The sequence below is a fragment of the Trachypithecus francoisi genome, unplaced genomic scaffold (assembly GCF_009764315.1).
Source record: "Trachypithecus francoisi isolate TF-2019V2 unplaced genomic scaffold, Tfra_2.0 Lachesis_group3, whole genome shotgun sequence".
NCBI lineage: Eukaryota > Metazoa > Chordata > Mammalia > Primates > Cercopithecidae > Trachypithecus > Trachypithecus francoisi.
Genome location: NW_022681468.1, coordinates 32896272 through 32909862, shown reverse-complemented (window position 1 = coordinate 32909862; position 13591 = coordinate 32896272). Strand labels below are relative to the sequence as shown.

Genomic DNA, 13591 nt, shown 5'->3' with positions numbered 1-13591 from the left:
TCAATTGTCTACTTAAGAGTGATAGGCTTCCCCGTGCAGCCTCTACCCTTTCCACAAGGCCCTATTCTCTGGTGGGCCAATCCATCTGTGGGTTGGGGGTGAGTGTGGAGCTGGTTTTCCTTAAGCTTTTGAGGAAGCCAGAAGTGGGGTATCACATACTTGTACCTCCTACCTCTTTGGGGAAGAGGAAGGAATGAGATTGGGTGGAGCCGGGTGGAACTGGGCCCGGAAAGAATAGATAGGGTGGGACGAAGAGGGTGGGGAAGGGTGGGGACTGTGCAAGAGGAAGTGTGGCATATCTGGACGTTGTGTTGGAAGGTATCTGGACACTGCTGCATGAATTCAGGCAAGTCGACTTTACCTTTCTGGACCTCAATTTCCTTATCTGTAAAATGGCCAAGTTTGTCTCAAAGTCCTAAAAATCCGTATGTTTGTGGATCCATTGCATGAGGAGAATTTTGGGTGATGGAATTATAGTGGTTAGAAGGGGAGCTTGAGAGTCAGGCTGCTTAGACTTTGTAGCTTTTAAAAGCTGTGTGGTCTTGGGAAAGCTACTTAATGTAAACCCGGAGACTCCAGGTGTGAACTCAGACTAGGGATCCTGTAGATAGTGTAGGTGTGATGGATTGCAGTTCACATGGAAGGAAGGTGAGAACCACATATAAACAAAATTACCTCTGAAAACCCTGAACTCCAAATACTTAAGGGTGAAAAGCTGGCAGATAGTTGTTAACACTTGGGGGAACATCATGCTCTGCTCAGGAAATCGGCTAATTGCGTGTAAGGGTATAAAAAATCATCCACACAGCTTCAATATATTGTTCCGTCTTGTTTTTCCTGAGATTTTGGTTGAATTACCTAGTTAAATGCACATAGGAAGCAGTCAGTAAATAGTGGCTATTTTCCTAATTTTGTTTACAAAGTATCTAGCCGAACACTCATTTGTATGCAGCTGTAAAATAGCATTCAACAAGTGACATCATGCAAGAAAAACAAAAACCCAACATCTTGCTTGTTGACATGATTGTCTGCCAAAATGAAAAAGCTTGTCTAGGTGTACACGGTTTGTTCTTCAGGGTTCATTTTTAAAAAATTGTATAATGTAAGTGCTGTCTTTACTCAGGACTGATACGGTTTATTTCCTGAATCCAAAGAAAAGTAATAGTTTTCTTTTTAAAGTAAATATGAAAGGCATAAAAGTTGACAGATTAATAAAAACCAACTTCTAGGGTTAAATCATATGGTACAAATAGAAATATGGTGACAGGTTATACCAGATTTGTTACACACATTTTAAAGAAATCTACAGCCTAGAAATTTTATCCAAAGGTGATTCTGATTACCAATGTTTGTTTTTTTTCATTTTTATTTTGTGTTTGTTGTTGTTGTTTTTTTTTTGAGAGAGTCTCATTCTGACACCGGGCTGGAGTGCAGTGGTGTAATCTTAGCCCCCTGAGGCTCAGGTTATCCACCTCAGCCTCCTGAGTAGCTGAGACTACAGGCACGTGCTACTGTGCCAGGCTATTTTTTTTTTTCATAGAAATGGGGTTATGTTATGTTGCCCAGGCTGGTCTCGAACTTCTAGGGCTCAAGCTATTCGCCCACTTCAGCCTCCCAAAGTTCTGGGATTACCGGCGTGAGCCACTGCACATGGGCTGATTAACAATTTTTAAACAACTTTTCTTCTTTGATTATCAAGTAAAATTCTGGTGGGTGTTCCCTCAGTACTTTTTAATTTTTATTTTTGAGACAGAGTCTCGCTCTGTCGCCAGGCTAGAGTACAGTGGTGCGATCTCGGCTCACTGCAACCTCCGTCTCTTGAGTTCAAGTGATTCTCCTGCCTCAGCCTCCCAAGTAGCTGGGACTACAGGCACAGGCCACCATGCCCAGCTAATTTTTTTTTTTTTTTTTTTGTATTTTTAGTAGACACGGGGTTTCACCATATTGGCCAGGATGGTCTTGATCTCTTGACCTCGTGATCTGCCTGCCTTGGCCTCCCAAAGTGCTGGGTTGAGCCACCACCACGCCTGGCCTCAGTACTTTTAATTTTTTAAAAAAATTTTATACTAAATTATAATTTGCATTCATACATTCCTTTCAAATGTAGGTTTTTGTTTTTTGCTTTTTTGGGGACAGTCTACTCTATTGCTCAGGCTCAAGGGCAGTGGCATGATCATAGCTCACTGCAATCTCAAACTATGCTCGAGTGATCTTCCTGCCTCAGCCTCCCAACGTGCTGGGATTATAGGCGTGTGCCACCACACCTGGCCTTAAGTATACAGTTTGAGGAGCTGAAAAATGTATACACACAAACACTGTTTTTAAACCTAAGGCTCATTCACCTAGAGCAATTTATTGAACTCTGAGAACAAGTTTAATCTGAGAACACGGTCTGAGAAACCAGAAAGGATAATGGTCCCTCTTCTTTTTTTTTGAGGCGGAGTCTCACTCTGTTGCCCGGACTGGAGTGCAGTGGCCGGATCTCAGCTCACTGCAAGCTCCGCCTCCCGGGTTCCTGCCATTCTCCTGCCTCAGCCTCCCTAGTAGCTGGGACTACAGGCGCCCGCCACCTCGCCCGGCTAGTGTTTTGTATTTTTAGTAGAGACGGGGTTTCACCGTGTTCGCCAGGATGGTCTCAATCTCCTGACCTCGTGATCCGCCCGTCTCGGCCTCCCAAAGTGCTGGGATTACAGGCTTGAGCCACCGCGCCCGGCCAATGGTCCCTCTTCTAATTTAAAAACAGTGTCTATGAAGGAATATCACTCTGCTTTGCAACTGAACAATAAAAACATACCAGTAATCGATATGATTAGTTTTGTGTTAAAAGGTGGTTAATGGTTTAAACAGGAGATGAATAACAGACCCTAAAGAGCATTTGGGGCCAGGCATGGCCAACGTCTGTAATACCAACACTTTGGGAGGCCAAGGTGGGTGGATCACCTGAGGTCAGGAGTTTGAGACTGTGAGACCACCCTGGCCGACATGGTGAAACCCCATCTCTACTAAAAATACACAAATAAGCTAGGCATGGTGGCATGTGCCTGCATTCCTAATTACTCAGGAGGCTGAGGCAGGAGAATGACTTGAACCCTGGGGGTGGAGGTTGTAGTGAGCGAAGAATGCACTACTGTACCCCAACCTGGGTGACAGAGTGAGATTCTGTCTCAAAAAAACAAAAACAAAAACAAAACAGGTTGTGCACATGTACCCTAGAACTTAAAGTATAATTTAAAAAAAAAAGAAAAAAGAAAAAATGTTTGGTTTTAACTAGCTTGTATTGTGACCTTGGGCAAATCAAGTTAACTTCAATTGCCTCAGTTTCCTCACCTGTAAATTGAGGATAATGATAGTACTTAAAGTATCAGTGTCAGGATTAGGACAGTGCATGGCAAATAGTAAATGCTCAGTGAATCCTAGTTATTAGATCCTTGTGCAGTGAATAGATTGTTGCTGTTCGTTTGAAAAGGCTGTTTTTGTTCTAGGGCAGCGCTTCTCAAACTTTTTGGTTTCAGGACTCCTGTACAGTCTGAAGACCCTGAAAACCTTTTGTTTATGTAGCTTATATCTACCAATGTATATTGTATATAAAATCAAAACAGAAATAAATAAAAAAACCTGTTATACAGTAACAATCATTTTTATGAAAAGTGACATTTCCAGAGCAAAAAAAACTACCTTTTTTTTTTTTTTTTTTTTTTTGAGATGGAGTCTCACTCTGTCACCCAGGCTGGAGTGCAGTGGCGCGATCTTGGCTCACTGCAACCTCTGCCTCCCAGGTTCAAGTGATTCTCCTGCCTCAGCCTCCCAGGTAGCTGGGATTACGGGTGCATGTCACAAGGCCCGGCTAATTTTTGTATTTTTAGTAGAGACGGAGTTTCACCATGTTAGCCAGGCTGGTCTTGAACTCCCAGTCTGCCTGCCTGGGCCTATCTTCTTTTAAACCACATACTATGGAGACTTGGGAAAATGTTAAGTAATGTCCTAGAGCACATTATTCTACATTTTTACATGTTACATTTTTCTACATCTCCATAGTATTTGGTTTAAAAGAAGATGGATAGTTTATCATATTTGTTTCTATGTTCAATCTGTTTCGATATACTGTTTTGGTGGAAGAATCTAAAGAAAATCTAACTTCATCTACATATGTAGATGGCAAAAGGAGGAGTATTTTGATCACTTTTTCAGTGGATTTTTTTGATATTATAACAAAACTTTACATGTAGTAGCTTCTTAAAGCTTAATTATAACGTGGAATTTGAAACCATATCCATGAACTTTTTGTACCCTGTTGTATTAAAACCCATGGGTCTTTTTTTTTTTTTTCTTTTTTCTGAGATGAAGTCTCACTCTGTCGCCAGGCTGGTGTGCAGTGGTGCCATCTTGGCTCGTTGCAGCCTCTGCCTCTCGGGTTCAAGCAATTCTTCTGCCTCAGCCTCCTGAGTAGCTGGGACTACAGGCACCCGCCACCACACCCGGCTAATTTTTGTATTTTTAGTAGAGATGGGGTTTTACCACTTTGGCCAGGATGGTCTCGATCTCCTGACCTCGTGATCCACCCACCTTGACTGCCAAAAGTGCTGGATTACAGGCGTGAGCCACTGCGTCCAGCCCCATGGGTTTCTTTTGTACTTTGAATGATTCTTCTACAAGTGCATGACTTTGTAACAGCACCTATTGGCTATTTGGGAAACGTTCACTGAGTGATGTAGATCTTTAGTAGAAACAATTGACAATTCATTATACAGCATAAAAAATTATATTTGTTAGGGCCGGCATGATGGCTCACACCTGTAATCCCAGCACTTTGGGAAGCTGAGGCGGGCAGATCACTTCTGGTCAGGAGTTTGAGACCAGCCTGGCCAACGTGGTGAAACCCTGCTTCTACTAAAAATACAAAAATTAGCTGGGCATGGTGGCATGCACCTGTAATCCCAGCTATTCGGGCGGCTGAGGCAGGCAAATCGCTTGAACCCGGGAGGTAGAGGTTGGAGCCAGTTGAGATTGTACTACCACACTCCAGCCTGGGCGACAGAACGAGACTCAGTCTCAAAAACAAACAAAACAAAACAAAACATTTGTTTATGTCACCACTGATCTCATTAGAAAAATCTTTAGATATTAGGAAGCTATTAAGATCACTGTAATGGATATAGGTTTCCCAAAATTGGAATTTTCAAATGGAAGCTCATAATTTTTTTTTTTTTTTTTTTTTGAGACGGAGTCTCGCTCTGTCGCCCGGGCTGGAGTGCAGTGGCCGGATCTCAGCTCACTGCAAGCTCCGCCTCCCGGTTTCACGCCATTCTCCTGCCTCAGCCTCCGGAGTAGCTGGGACTACAGGTGCCCGCCACCTCGCCCGGCTAGCTTTTTGTATTTTTTTAGTAGAGACGGGGTTTCACCGTGTTAGCCAGGATGGTCTCGATCTCCTGACCTCGTGATCCGCCCGCCTCGGCCTCCCAAAGTACTGGGATTACAGGCTTGAGCCACCGCGCCCGGCCGGAAGCTCATAATTTTTTATTGGTAGCAAATAGTTGTTTCCCTTGAAATGACAGGTTCACTTCATTCATTTTTGAGAAAATATCTGCCAAATATATCCAAATCTGAATGACCAGTGTCTATTAGACTTTCTTTCAAGTAAAAATCGTACATCATGCTAAAGGGAGCTAATTTATCAGAAAAGCAGAACAATCATCCAGTGGAGACATTCATCATACCTCGGGTTGCAGCAAGTGTGTTATGAGTATGACCCATTTGATTACACCCAGTATTGAAAAAGACATGTACTTAAGGATCATGGTTTTGTTTCTTTACTTTTTTTAAAAAATAGCATCATTTATATTTATTTATTGGAGACAGAGTCTCGGTCTGTCACCCAGGCTTGAACACAGTGGCACGATCTCTACTCACTGTGGCCTCCACCTCCCAAGTTCAAGTGATTCTCGTGCCTCAGCCTCCTGAGTAGCTGAGATTACAGGCGCGTGCCACCATGCCTGGCTAACTTTTTTTTTTTTTTTGTATTTTTAGTAGCAACGGGGTTTCACCGTGTTGGCCAGGCTGGTCTCAAACTCTTGACCTTAAGTGATCCGCCTGCCTTAGCCTCCCAAAGTGCATGAGCCACCGCACCTGGCCTCTCTTTTTTTTTGAGACAAAGTCTCACTCCTGTCACCCAGGCTGGAGTGCAGTGGTGCGAGCATTGCTCACTGCAGCCTCGGATTCCCAGGCTCAGATGATCCTCCTGCCTCAGCCTCCCAAGTAGCTGGGACTATAGGCACATGCCACCATGCCTAGCTAATTTTTGTATTTTTTGTAGAGATGGCGTTTTGCCATGTTGCTCAGGCTGGTTTCGAACTCCTGGACTCAAGCAGTCCACCCACCTCAGCCTCTCAAAGTGCTGAGATTACAGGCATGAGCCACCACGCCCAGCCAACATCCCTTTGTCTCATTTATGCCCAGAACAACTCAATCAAGCATATTCTATTAATTTTTTTTTTCCCTTTTGGAGACAGTCTCACTCTGTCACCCAGGCTGGAGTGTAGTGGCTTGATCTCAGCTCACTGCAACCTCTGCGTCCTGGATTTAAGTGATTCTCTTGCCCTAGCCTCCAGAGTAGCTGGGATTACAGGCTCCTATCACCATGCCTGGCAAATTTCTGTATTTTCAGTAGAGACAGAGTTTCACCATGTTGGCCAGGCTGGTCTCGAACTTCTGACCTCAAGTGATTCACCTGCCTTGGCCTCCCAAAGTGCTGGGATTACAGGTGTGAGCCACCGTGCCTGGCCTATATGGCAGATTTTAAAACCCCATTCCCATTTTATAGAAAATGAACAGAAGCATAGACAAGTTAAGTGACCCAAGGTGACCAAGCTTATGTCAGAGCCAGGATTCAAAGCCAGGTTCCAGAGACCACACTTTTCCTCAATACCATTCAGTGATGAACCAATCCCGTCTGTTCTGGGAGGATAGGAGCAGATAGACATTACCTTTTACGAGAAAGTGCAGGAGTGGACAGGGCACTTTTGTTAATCATCATCTGGGCACTTCAACCTGACCACTGCCCCTCTATCTTTTGCCCTGGCAGGATGACTTCTCGGAACCAGCTTGTGCAGCGGGTGCTGCAGGAGCTGCAGGAGGCAGTGGAGTGCGAAGGCCTGGAGGGTCTCGTAGGTGCTGCACTGGAGGCCAAGCAGGTCCTGTCTTCCTTCACTCTCCCCACCTGCCGGGAGGGAGGCCCTGGCCTCCAGGTGCTAGAAGTGGACTCGGTGGCCCTGAGCCTGTATCCCGATGATGCTCCACGGAACATGCTGCCGCTGGTGTGCAAGGGCGAGGGCAGCCTGCTGTTCGAGGCGGCCAGCATGCTGCTGTGGGGTGACGCGGGCCTCAGCCTGGAGCTGCGGGCCCGCACAGTGGTGGAGATGCTGCTGCACAGACACTACTACCTCCAGGGCATGATCGACTCCAAAGTGATGCTGCAGGCCGTGCGCTACTCCCTGTGCTCTGAGGAGTCCCCTGAGATGACGAGCTTGCCCCCCGCCACGCTGGAGGCCATCTTTGATGCTGACGTCAAGGCCTCCTGCTTCCCCAGCAGCTTCTCCAACGTGTGGCACTTGTATGCTCTCGCCTCTGTTCTCCAGCGGAATATCTACTCCATCTACCCCATGCGCAACCTCAAGATCCGGCCCTACTTCAATCGTGTCATCCGGCCCCGCCGCTGCGACCACATGCCCTCCACGCTGCACATCATGTGGGCTGGTCAGCCCCTCACCAGCCACTTCTTCCGCCACCAGTACTTTGCCCCTGTGGTGGGGCTGGAAGAGGTGGAGGCTGAAGGTGCTCCTGGCATGGCCCCAGCTCTTCCAACCCTGGCCCCACTGTCATCGCCGGCCAAGACCCTGGAGCTGCTCAATCGTGAACCTGGCCTCAGCTACTCTCACCTCTGTGAGCGCTACAGCGTCACCAAGAGCACCTTCTACCGCTGGCGGCGGCAGTCCCAGGAGCACCGGCAGAAGGTGGCTGCCCGCTTCTCCGCCAAGCACTTCCTGCAGGATAGCTTCCACCGCGGGGGCGTGGTGCCGCTTCAGCAGTTCCTCCAGCGGTTCCCCGAGATCTCCCGCTCAACCTACTACGCCTGGAAGCATGAGCTGCTGGGCTCTGGCACCTGCCCGGCCCTGCCCCCCAAGGAGGTGCTGGGCATGGAGGAGCTAGAGAAGCTGCCAGAGGAGCAGGTGGCTGAGGAGGAGCTGGAGTGCTCAGCACTGGCGGTGTCAAGCCCTGGAATGGTCTTAATGCAGCGGGCCAAGTTGTACCTGGAGCATTGCATTTCCCTGAACACACTGGTGCCCTATCGCTGCTTCAAACGCAGGTTCCCTGGCATCTCACGGTCCACCTATTACAATTGGCGGCGAAAGGCCCTCCGGAGGAACCCCAGCTTCAAGCCAGCACCAGCCCTCTCTGCTCCTGGGACTCCCCAGCCAGCATCTGTTGGGGAAGGGGCTGTAATTCCTTGGAAGAGTGAAGCAGAAGAGGGGGCAGGGAAAGCCACGGGTGAGGAGCCTCCCACCCCCCAGGAGCTCCTGCCACTAAGGATGCCCCTGTCCCGTTGGCAGAGGCGTCTGCGCAGGGCTGCCCGCAGGCAGGTCCTGAGTGGGCATCTCCCTTTTTGCCGCTTCCGCCTCCGCTACCCCAGCCTGTCACCTTCTGCCTTTTGGGTCTGGAAGAGTCTTGCTCGGGGTTGGCCCAGAGGCCTGTCCAAACTCCAGGTGCCAGCCCCCACCTTGGGCAAAGGAGGGCAGGAGGCTGAGGAGAAGCAGGAGGAGGAGGCTGGCAGGGATGTGACAGCTGTGATGGCCCCACTTGTGGGGGCTTCTTTAGAAGATGCAGAGGGAGGGCCTTCCAGAGAAGGGGCCCTGCAAGAGGGGGCCACAGCCCAGGGCCAGCCCCACAGTGGGCCCCTGCTGAGCCAACCTGTGGTGGCAGCAGCGGGTGGCAGGGATGGCCGGATGCTGGTAATGGACATGATCGCTACCACGAAGTTTAAGGCCCAGGCCAAGCTGTTCTTGCAGAAGCGCTTCCAGTCTAAGAGCTTCCCCTCCTACAAGGAGTTCAGCGCCCTCTTCCCCCTCACTGCCCGCTCCACATACTACATGTGGAAGCGAGCCCTCTATGATGGCCTCACCCTGGTAGATGGCTGACAGGAAGGTACAAAAGGGGCTGGGAGGAAGGGGGACCAGTTTGGAGAAGGTCAGGGACCTGAGCTGACCCCAGGCTTGGCCAGGATGTCCTTTGCTCTGGGTCCCACAGTGTCTACCCTAAGTCCAAGGGTATATTTGTGTTATTTTCTGGCTCCAGGACAGAGAGAGTGCCAGAAATCAGCCATCTGGTCTCCTGTAGGAAGCTGTGGGACCAGAGATGTTCTCTTTGGTTGTTTGCTGGTCATATTTTTACTGTTATGATTTAGTTTTTGGTTTTGATTTGAGTGGGTTGGCTGGCCCCCTTGCTGGAGTTGGAAACCGTATGTATGTCAGGGGGTTTAGAGGGGGGTTGCTTAGCTAGAGCTGCTTTCAGCTTTTCCTGGGGACAAAAGGAGCATCATAGCATGGTCATCGGTCCCACTGGGCAGAACATAGATCTTCAGTTTCTTTTGGGAGTCGGCATCCTCTTTACTCAGTTGTTTCCCGAACATTAGGCTCAAATATGGGGGCCAGGTGTGGTGGCTTATGCCTGTAATCCTAGCACTTTGGGAGGCCAAGGCAGGAGGATCACTTGAGGCCAGGAGTTAGAGACCAGCCTGGGCAGTGTAGTGAGACCCCATCTTTTGGAAAAAAAGAAAGAAAGAAAATCAAATGTGGAGCTGATCAGCAGCTTGTGCCTGGCATCCCCAAGGGAGAAGGTGCCAGGTTCAGCATGAGTAGCAGCAGGGATGCATAGGAAGAACCACAGCTGGCTTCTAAGGAATGGCATTGAGGCACCAGAGATCACTGAGGGGCTGGCCGGTCCCCTGCAAGGAGTGGTACCAGGTGGGGCAAAGGCTGGGAGGAGATGCAGGCTCTGGGGGTTATAGCCCAGAGTCTCTGCTTGTGGGTGCTTGATCCACCTGCTGAGACCCTGCAGTCCTCTGCCAGCCTGGCTGGCTATTGGGGATTCCATCTTTCTGCTGAGCATCTCCTCGGAGCTGGAGGCCCATCTTCAGTGAGGGATCACAAAGCGGCCAGGCAGGTGGGAGACTGAATTTGCCTTGTCCGAGAGTAAAGTTTGAAAACCAAAGAAATAAAGTGATGTGGTGCCCACAGTGCTTGGTCTCTGGTATTTGTTTTGCCAGGATGTGATTGCCCATTCCCATGCTCCCCTTTGGTTTGAGGGGACAAGAGTGACCTCTGTCTCTTGATGGGACACACTCAGGTCTAGGGCTTGGGGGATGAAAAGAGTGATTCTAGGGACTCTGAGTTGGATCTTGAAGTGACCTTGGGTGCTTTTCCAGCTGAAGGGTGGGGCTCTGGCTACCTGGAAATGCCCTCCCTCCCATGGGAGAAACCTGGCATTCCCAGGTGGGGAACGGGCTGCTGCCACCGCGGGTTGGCTCGAAAGGGGCCCACTGTGAGGCTGGCCCTGGGCCATGGAGGCCAGGTCAGCACCTGGAGTCAAATCTATGCCAGGCATTCTATTTAGTCCTTGCAATGTTCTCAGGCAGGTAGGCCCAGTCACAGATAAGGACACAGCCTTACAGTGGCTAATTTGCATGCTCCCTCTGCCTGGTGGGACAAGGGTGAAGGCAGCCTCCTGCAACGAGCAGCAGCAGGGATGTAATGGGAGCATTAAGCCCAGGCCTTTGCCCGTTTGGTGAGGGAGGAATCATTAGGGAAGAAGTTCCCTTAGGCCCTTCTCCTCCTGTCTAGGTTTCCTGCAGTGGTTGGCATCCTTATACTCCTGGGGAGTCATTCTTGCCTCTGCTTTTTATTCACCCCACATCCAATCCATCAGCCAGTCCTATTGATGCTGACTCCAAATGATACCCAGAACCCTTTCTCCACTCTGCTGCCATTGTCTCTGTTGGCGCACATCAGAGCTTCCTACCCCATCTCCCTGCTTCCCTGCCTCCACTCTTGCCCCTATACCCCTATACAACCCATTATTTTTATTATTTTTTGAGACAGAGTCTCACTCTGTTGCCCAGGCTGGAGTGCAGTGGCGCGATCTTGGCTCACTGCAACCTCCACCTCCCAGGTTCAAGCAGTTCTCTCCCTCAGCCTCCCGAGTAGCTGGGATTATAGGCACCCACCATTATACCTGGCTAATTTTTGTATTTTTGGTAGAGATGGGGTTTCACCACCTTGGCCAGGCTGGTCTTGGACTCCTGATCTTGTGATTCACCCACCTCGGCCTCCCAAAGTACTGCAACCCATTATTTTTATTTTTATTTTTATTTTTGAGATGGAGTCTCGCTCTGTTCCCCAGGCTGGAGTGCAGTGGCGCAACCTCGGCTCACTGCAAGCTCCGCCTCCTAGGTTCACGCCATTCTCCTGCCTCAGCTTCCTGAGTAGCTGGGACTATAGGCGCCCGCCACCGCGCCTGGCTAATTTTTTGTATTTTTAGTAGAGATGGGGTTTCACCGTGGTCTCGATCTCCTGACCTTGTGATCCGCCCACCTTGGCCTCCCAAAGTGCTGGGATTACAGGCGTGAGCCACCGCGCCTGGCCACCATTATTATTATTATTATTTTTTGAGTCAGAGTCTCACTCACCTAGGCTGGAATGCAGTGGCACAATCTCAGCTCACTGCATTCTCCACCTCCTGAGTTCAAGCACAATCTCAGCTCACTGCATTCTCCACCTCCTGAGTTCAAGCAATTCTCATGCCTCAGCCACCCATGTAGGTGGGATTACAGGCACGTGCCACCATGCCTGGCAAATTTTAGTCTTTGTAGTAGAGATAGGGTTTCACTATGTTGGCCAGGCTGTTCTCGAACTCCTGACCTCAAGAGATCTGTCTGCCTCGGCCTCTCAAAGTGCTGGGATTATAGACATGAGCCACCACGCCTGGCCCCTATACAACCCATTCTCTTTTTTTTTTTTTTTTTTTTGAGACGGAGTCTTGCTCTGCCACCCAGGCTGGAGTGCTGTGGCCGGATCTCAGCTCACTGCAAGCTCCGCCTCCGGGTTTACGCCATTCTCCTGCCTCAGCCTCCCGAGTAGCTGGGACTACAGGCGCCCGCCACCTCGCCTGGCAAGTTTTTTGTATTTTTAGTAGAGACAGGGTTTCGCCGTATTAGCCAGGATGGTCTCGATCTCTGACCTTGTGATCCGCCCACCTTGGCCTCCCAAAGTGCTGGGATTACAGGCGTGAGCCACCGCGCCTGGCCACCATTATTATTATTAGTATTTTTGAGTCAGAGTCTCACTCCCTAGGCTGGAATGCAGTGGCACAATCTCAGCTCACTGCATCTCCACCTCCTGAGTTCAAGCACAATCTCAGCTCACTGCATTCTCCACCTCCTGAGTTCAAGCAATTCTCATGCCTCAGCCACCCATGTAGGTGGATTACAGGCACGTGCCACCATGCCTGGCAAATTTTAGTCTTTGTAGTAGAGATAGGGTTTCACTATGTTGGCCAGGCTGTTCTCGAACTCCTGACCTCAAGAGATCTGTCTGCCTCGGCCTCTCAAAGTGCTGGGATTATAGACATGAGCCACCACGCCTGGCCCCTATACACCATTCTCTTTTTTTTTTTTTTTTTTTTGAGACGGAGTCTTGCTCTGCCACCCAGGCTGGAGTGCTGTGGCCGGATCTCAGCTCACTGCAGCTCCGCCTCCGGGTTTACGCCATTCTCCTGCCTCAGCCTCCCGAGTAGCTGGGACTACAGGCGCCCGCCACCTCGCCTGGCAAGTTTTTTGTATTTTTAAGTAGAGACAGGGTTTCGCCGTATTAGCCAGGATGGTCTCGATCTTCTGACCTCGTGATCCGCCCGTCTCGGCCTCCCAAAGTGCTGGATTACAGGCTTGAGCCACCGCGCCCGGCCTACAACCATTCTCTATAGAGCAGCCAGAGAGTTTACGAAATCGGATTTTTCACTTTCCTGCCTAAAATCCTAGAATTCCTTGTGCTGCTTTACAAAGCCCAGATAATCTGCCCCTGACTCTGCTCCTTGCTTCATGCTGGCCGTAACCCACCACGCTACGGCCAAACCGGCTGCCTCTGGTCTTGAACAGTTGTTTCTGCTCTAAAGGCCCTTGCGTTTGCTCCTATAGTCTAGAATGCTTTTCCCTGTCATATTTATATGGCAGACTTCTCACCGTTCAGATCTCTGAGGGTCACCATCTCACCACCTTTTTATTCTCAGGGTGTTTACTCCCATGTGATGTTTCTCTTGTTTATTTGCTTATTGATTATTGCCACCTCCCCAGCAGAACGTTAGCTCCATGAAAATCTGGGCTTTTCCCTGACTTGCTCACACCACTGTGTTCCCAGCAGGTAGATTTGTTCCTGGCATCACAGGTGCTAAAATGTGTTGAAAGAAGGAATGAGTGAAATGGGGTCTCTATCCCTTTCCTGCTGTTTTCCTTTGGGATCTGGTTTTATCAGACCTAATCAACCTCACTTCC

General features: G+C 49.4%; 1 protein-coding gene across 1 annotated transcript; it reads left to right on the top strand.

Annotated features, from left to right (window-relative positions):
• Window positions 1-7079: 7079 nt before the first annotated feature.
• VRTN (vertebrae development associated) lies at window positions 7080-10285 on the top strand. Its single transcript, XM_033187448.1, has one exon. It carries the CDS (start codon window positions 7080-7082, stop codon window positions 9186-9188), a length of 2109 nt encoding a protein of 702 aa, XP_033043339.1. The 3' UTR covers window positions 9189-10285.
• Window positions 10286-13591: the final 3306 nt, after the last annotated feature.

Coding starts and splice junctions, on each gene's coding strand:
- VRTN (XM_033187448.1), top strand. CDS start 7,080: ATGACTTCTCGGAACCAGCTTGTGCAGCGGGTGCTGCAGGAGCTGCAG.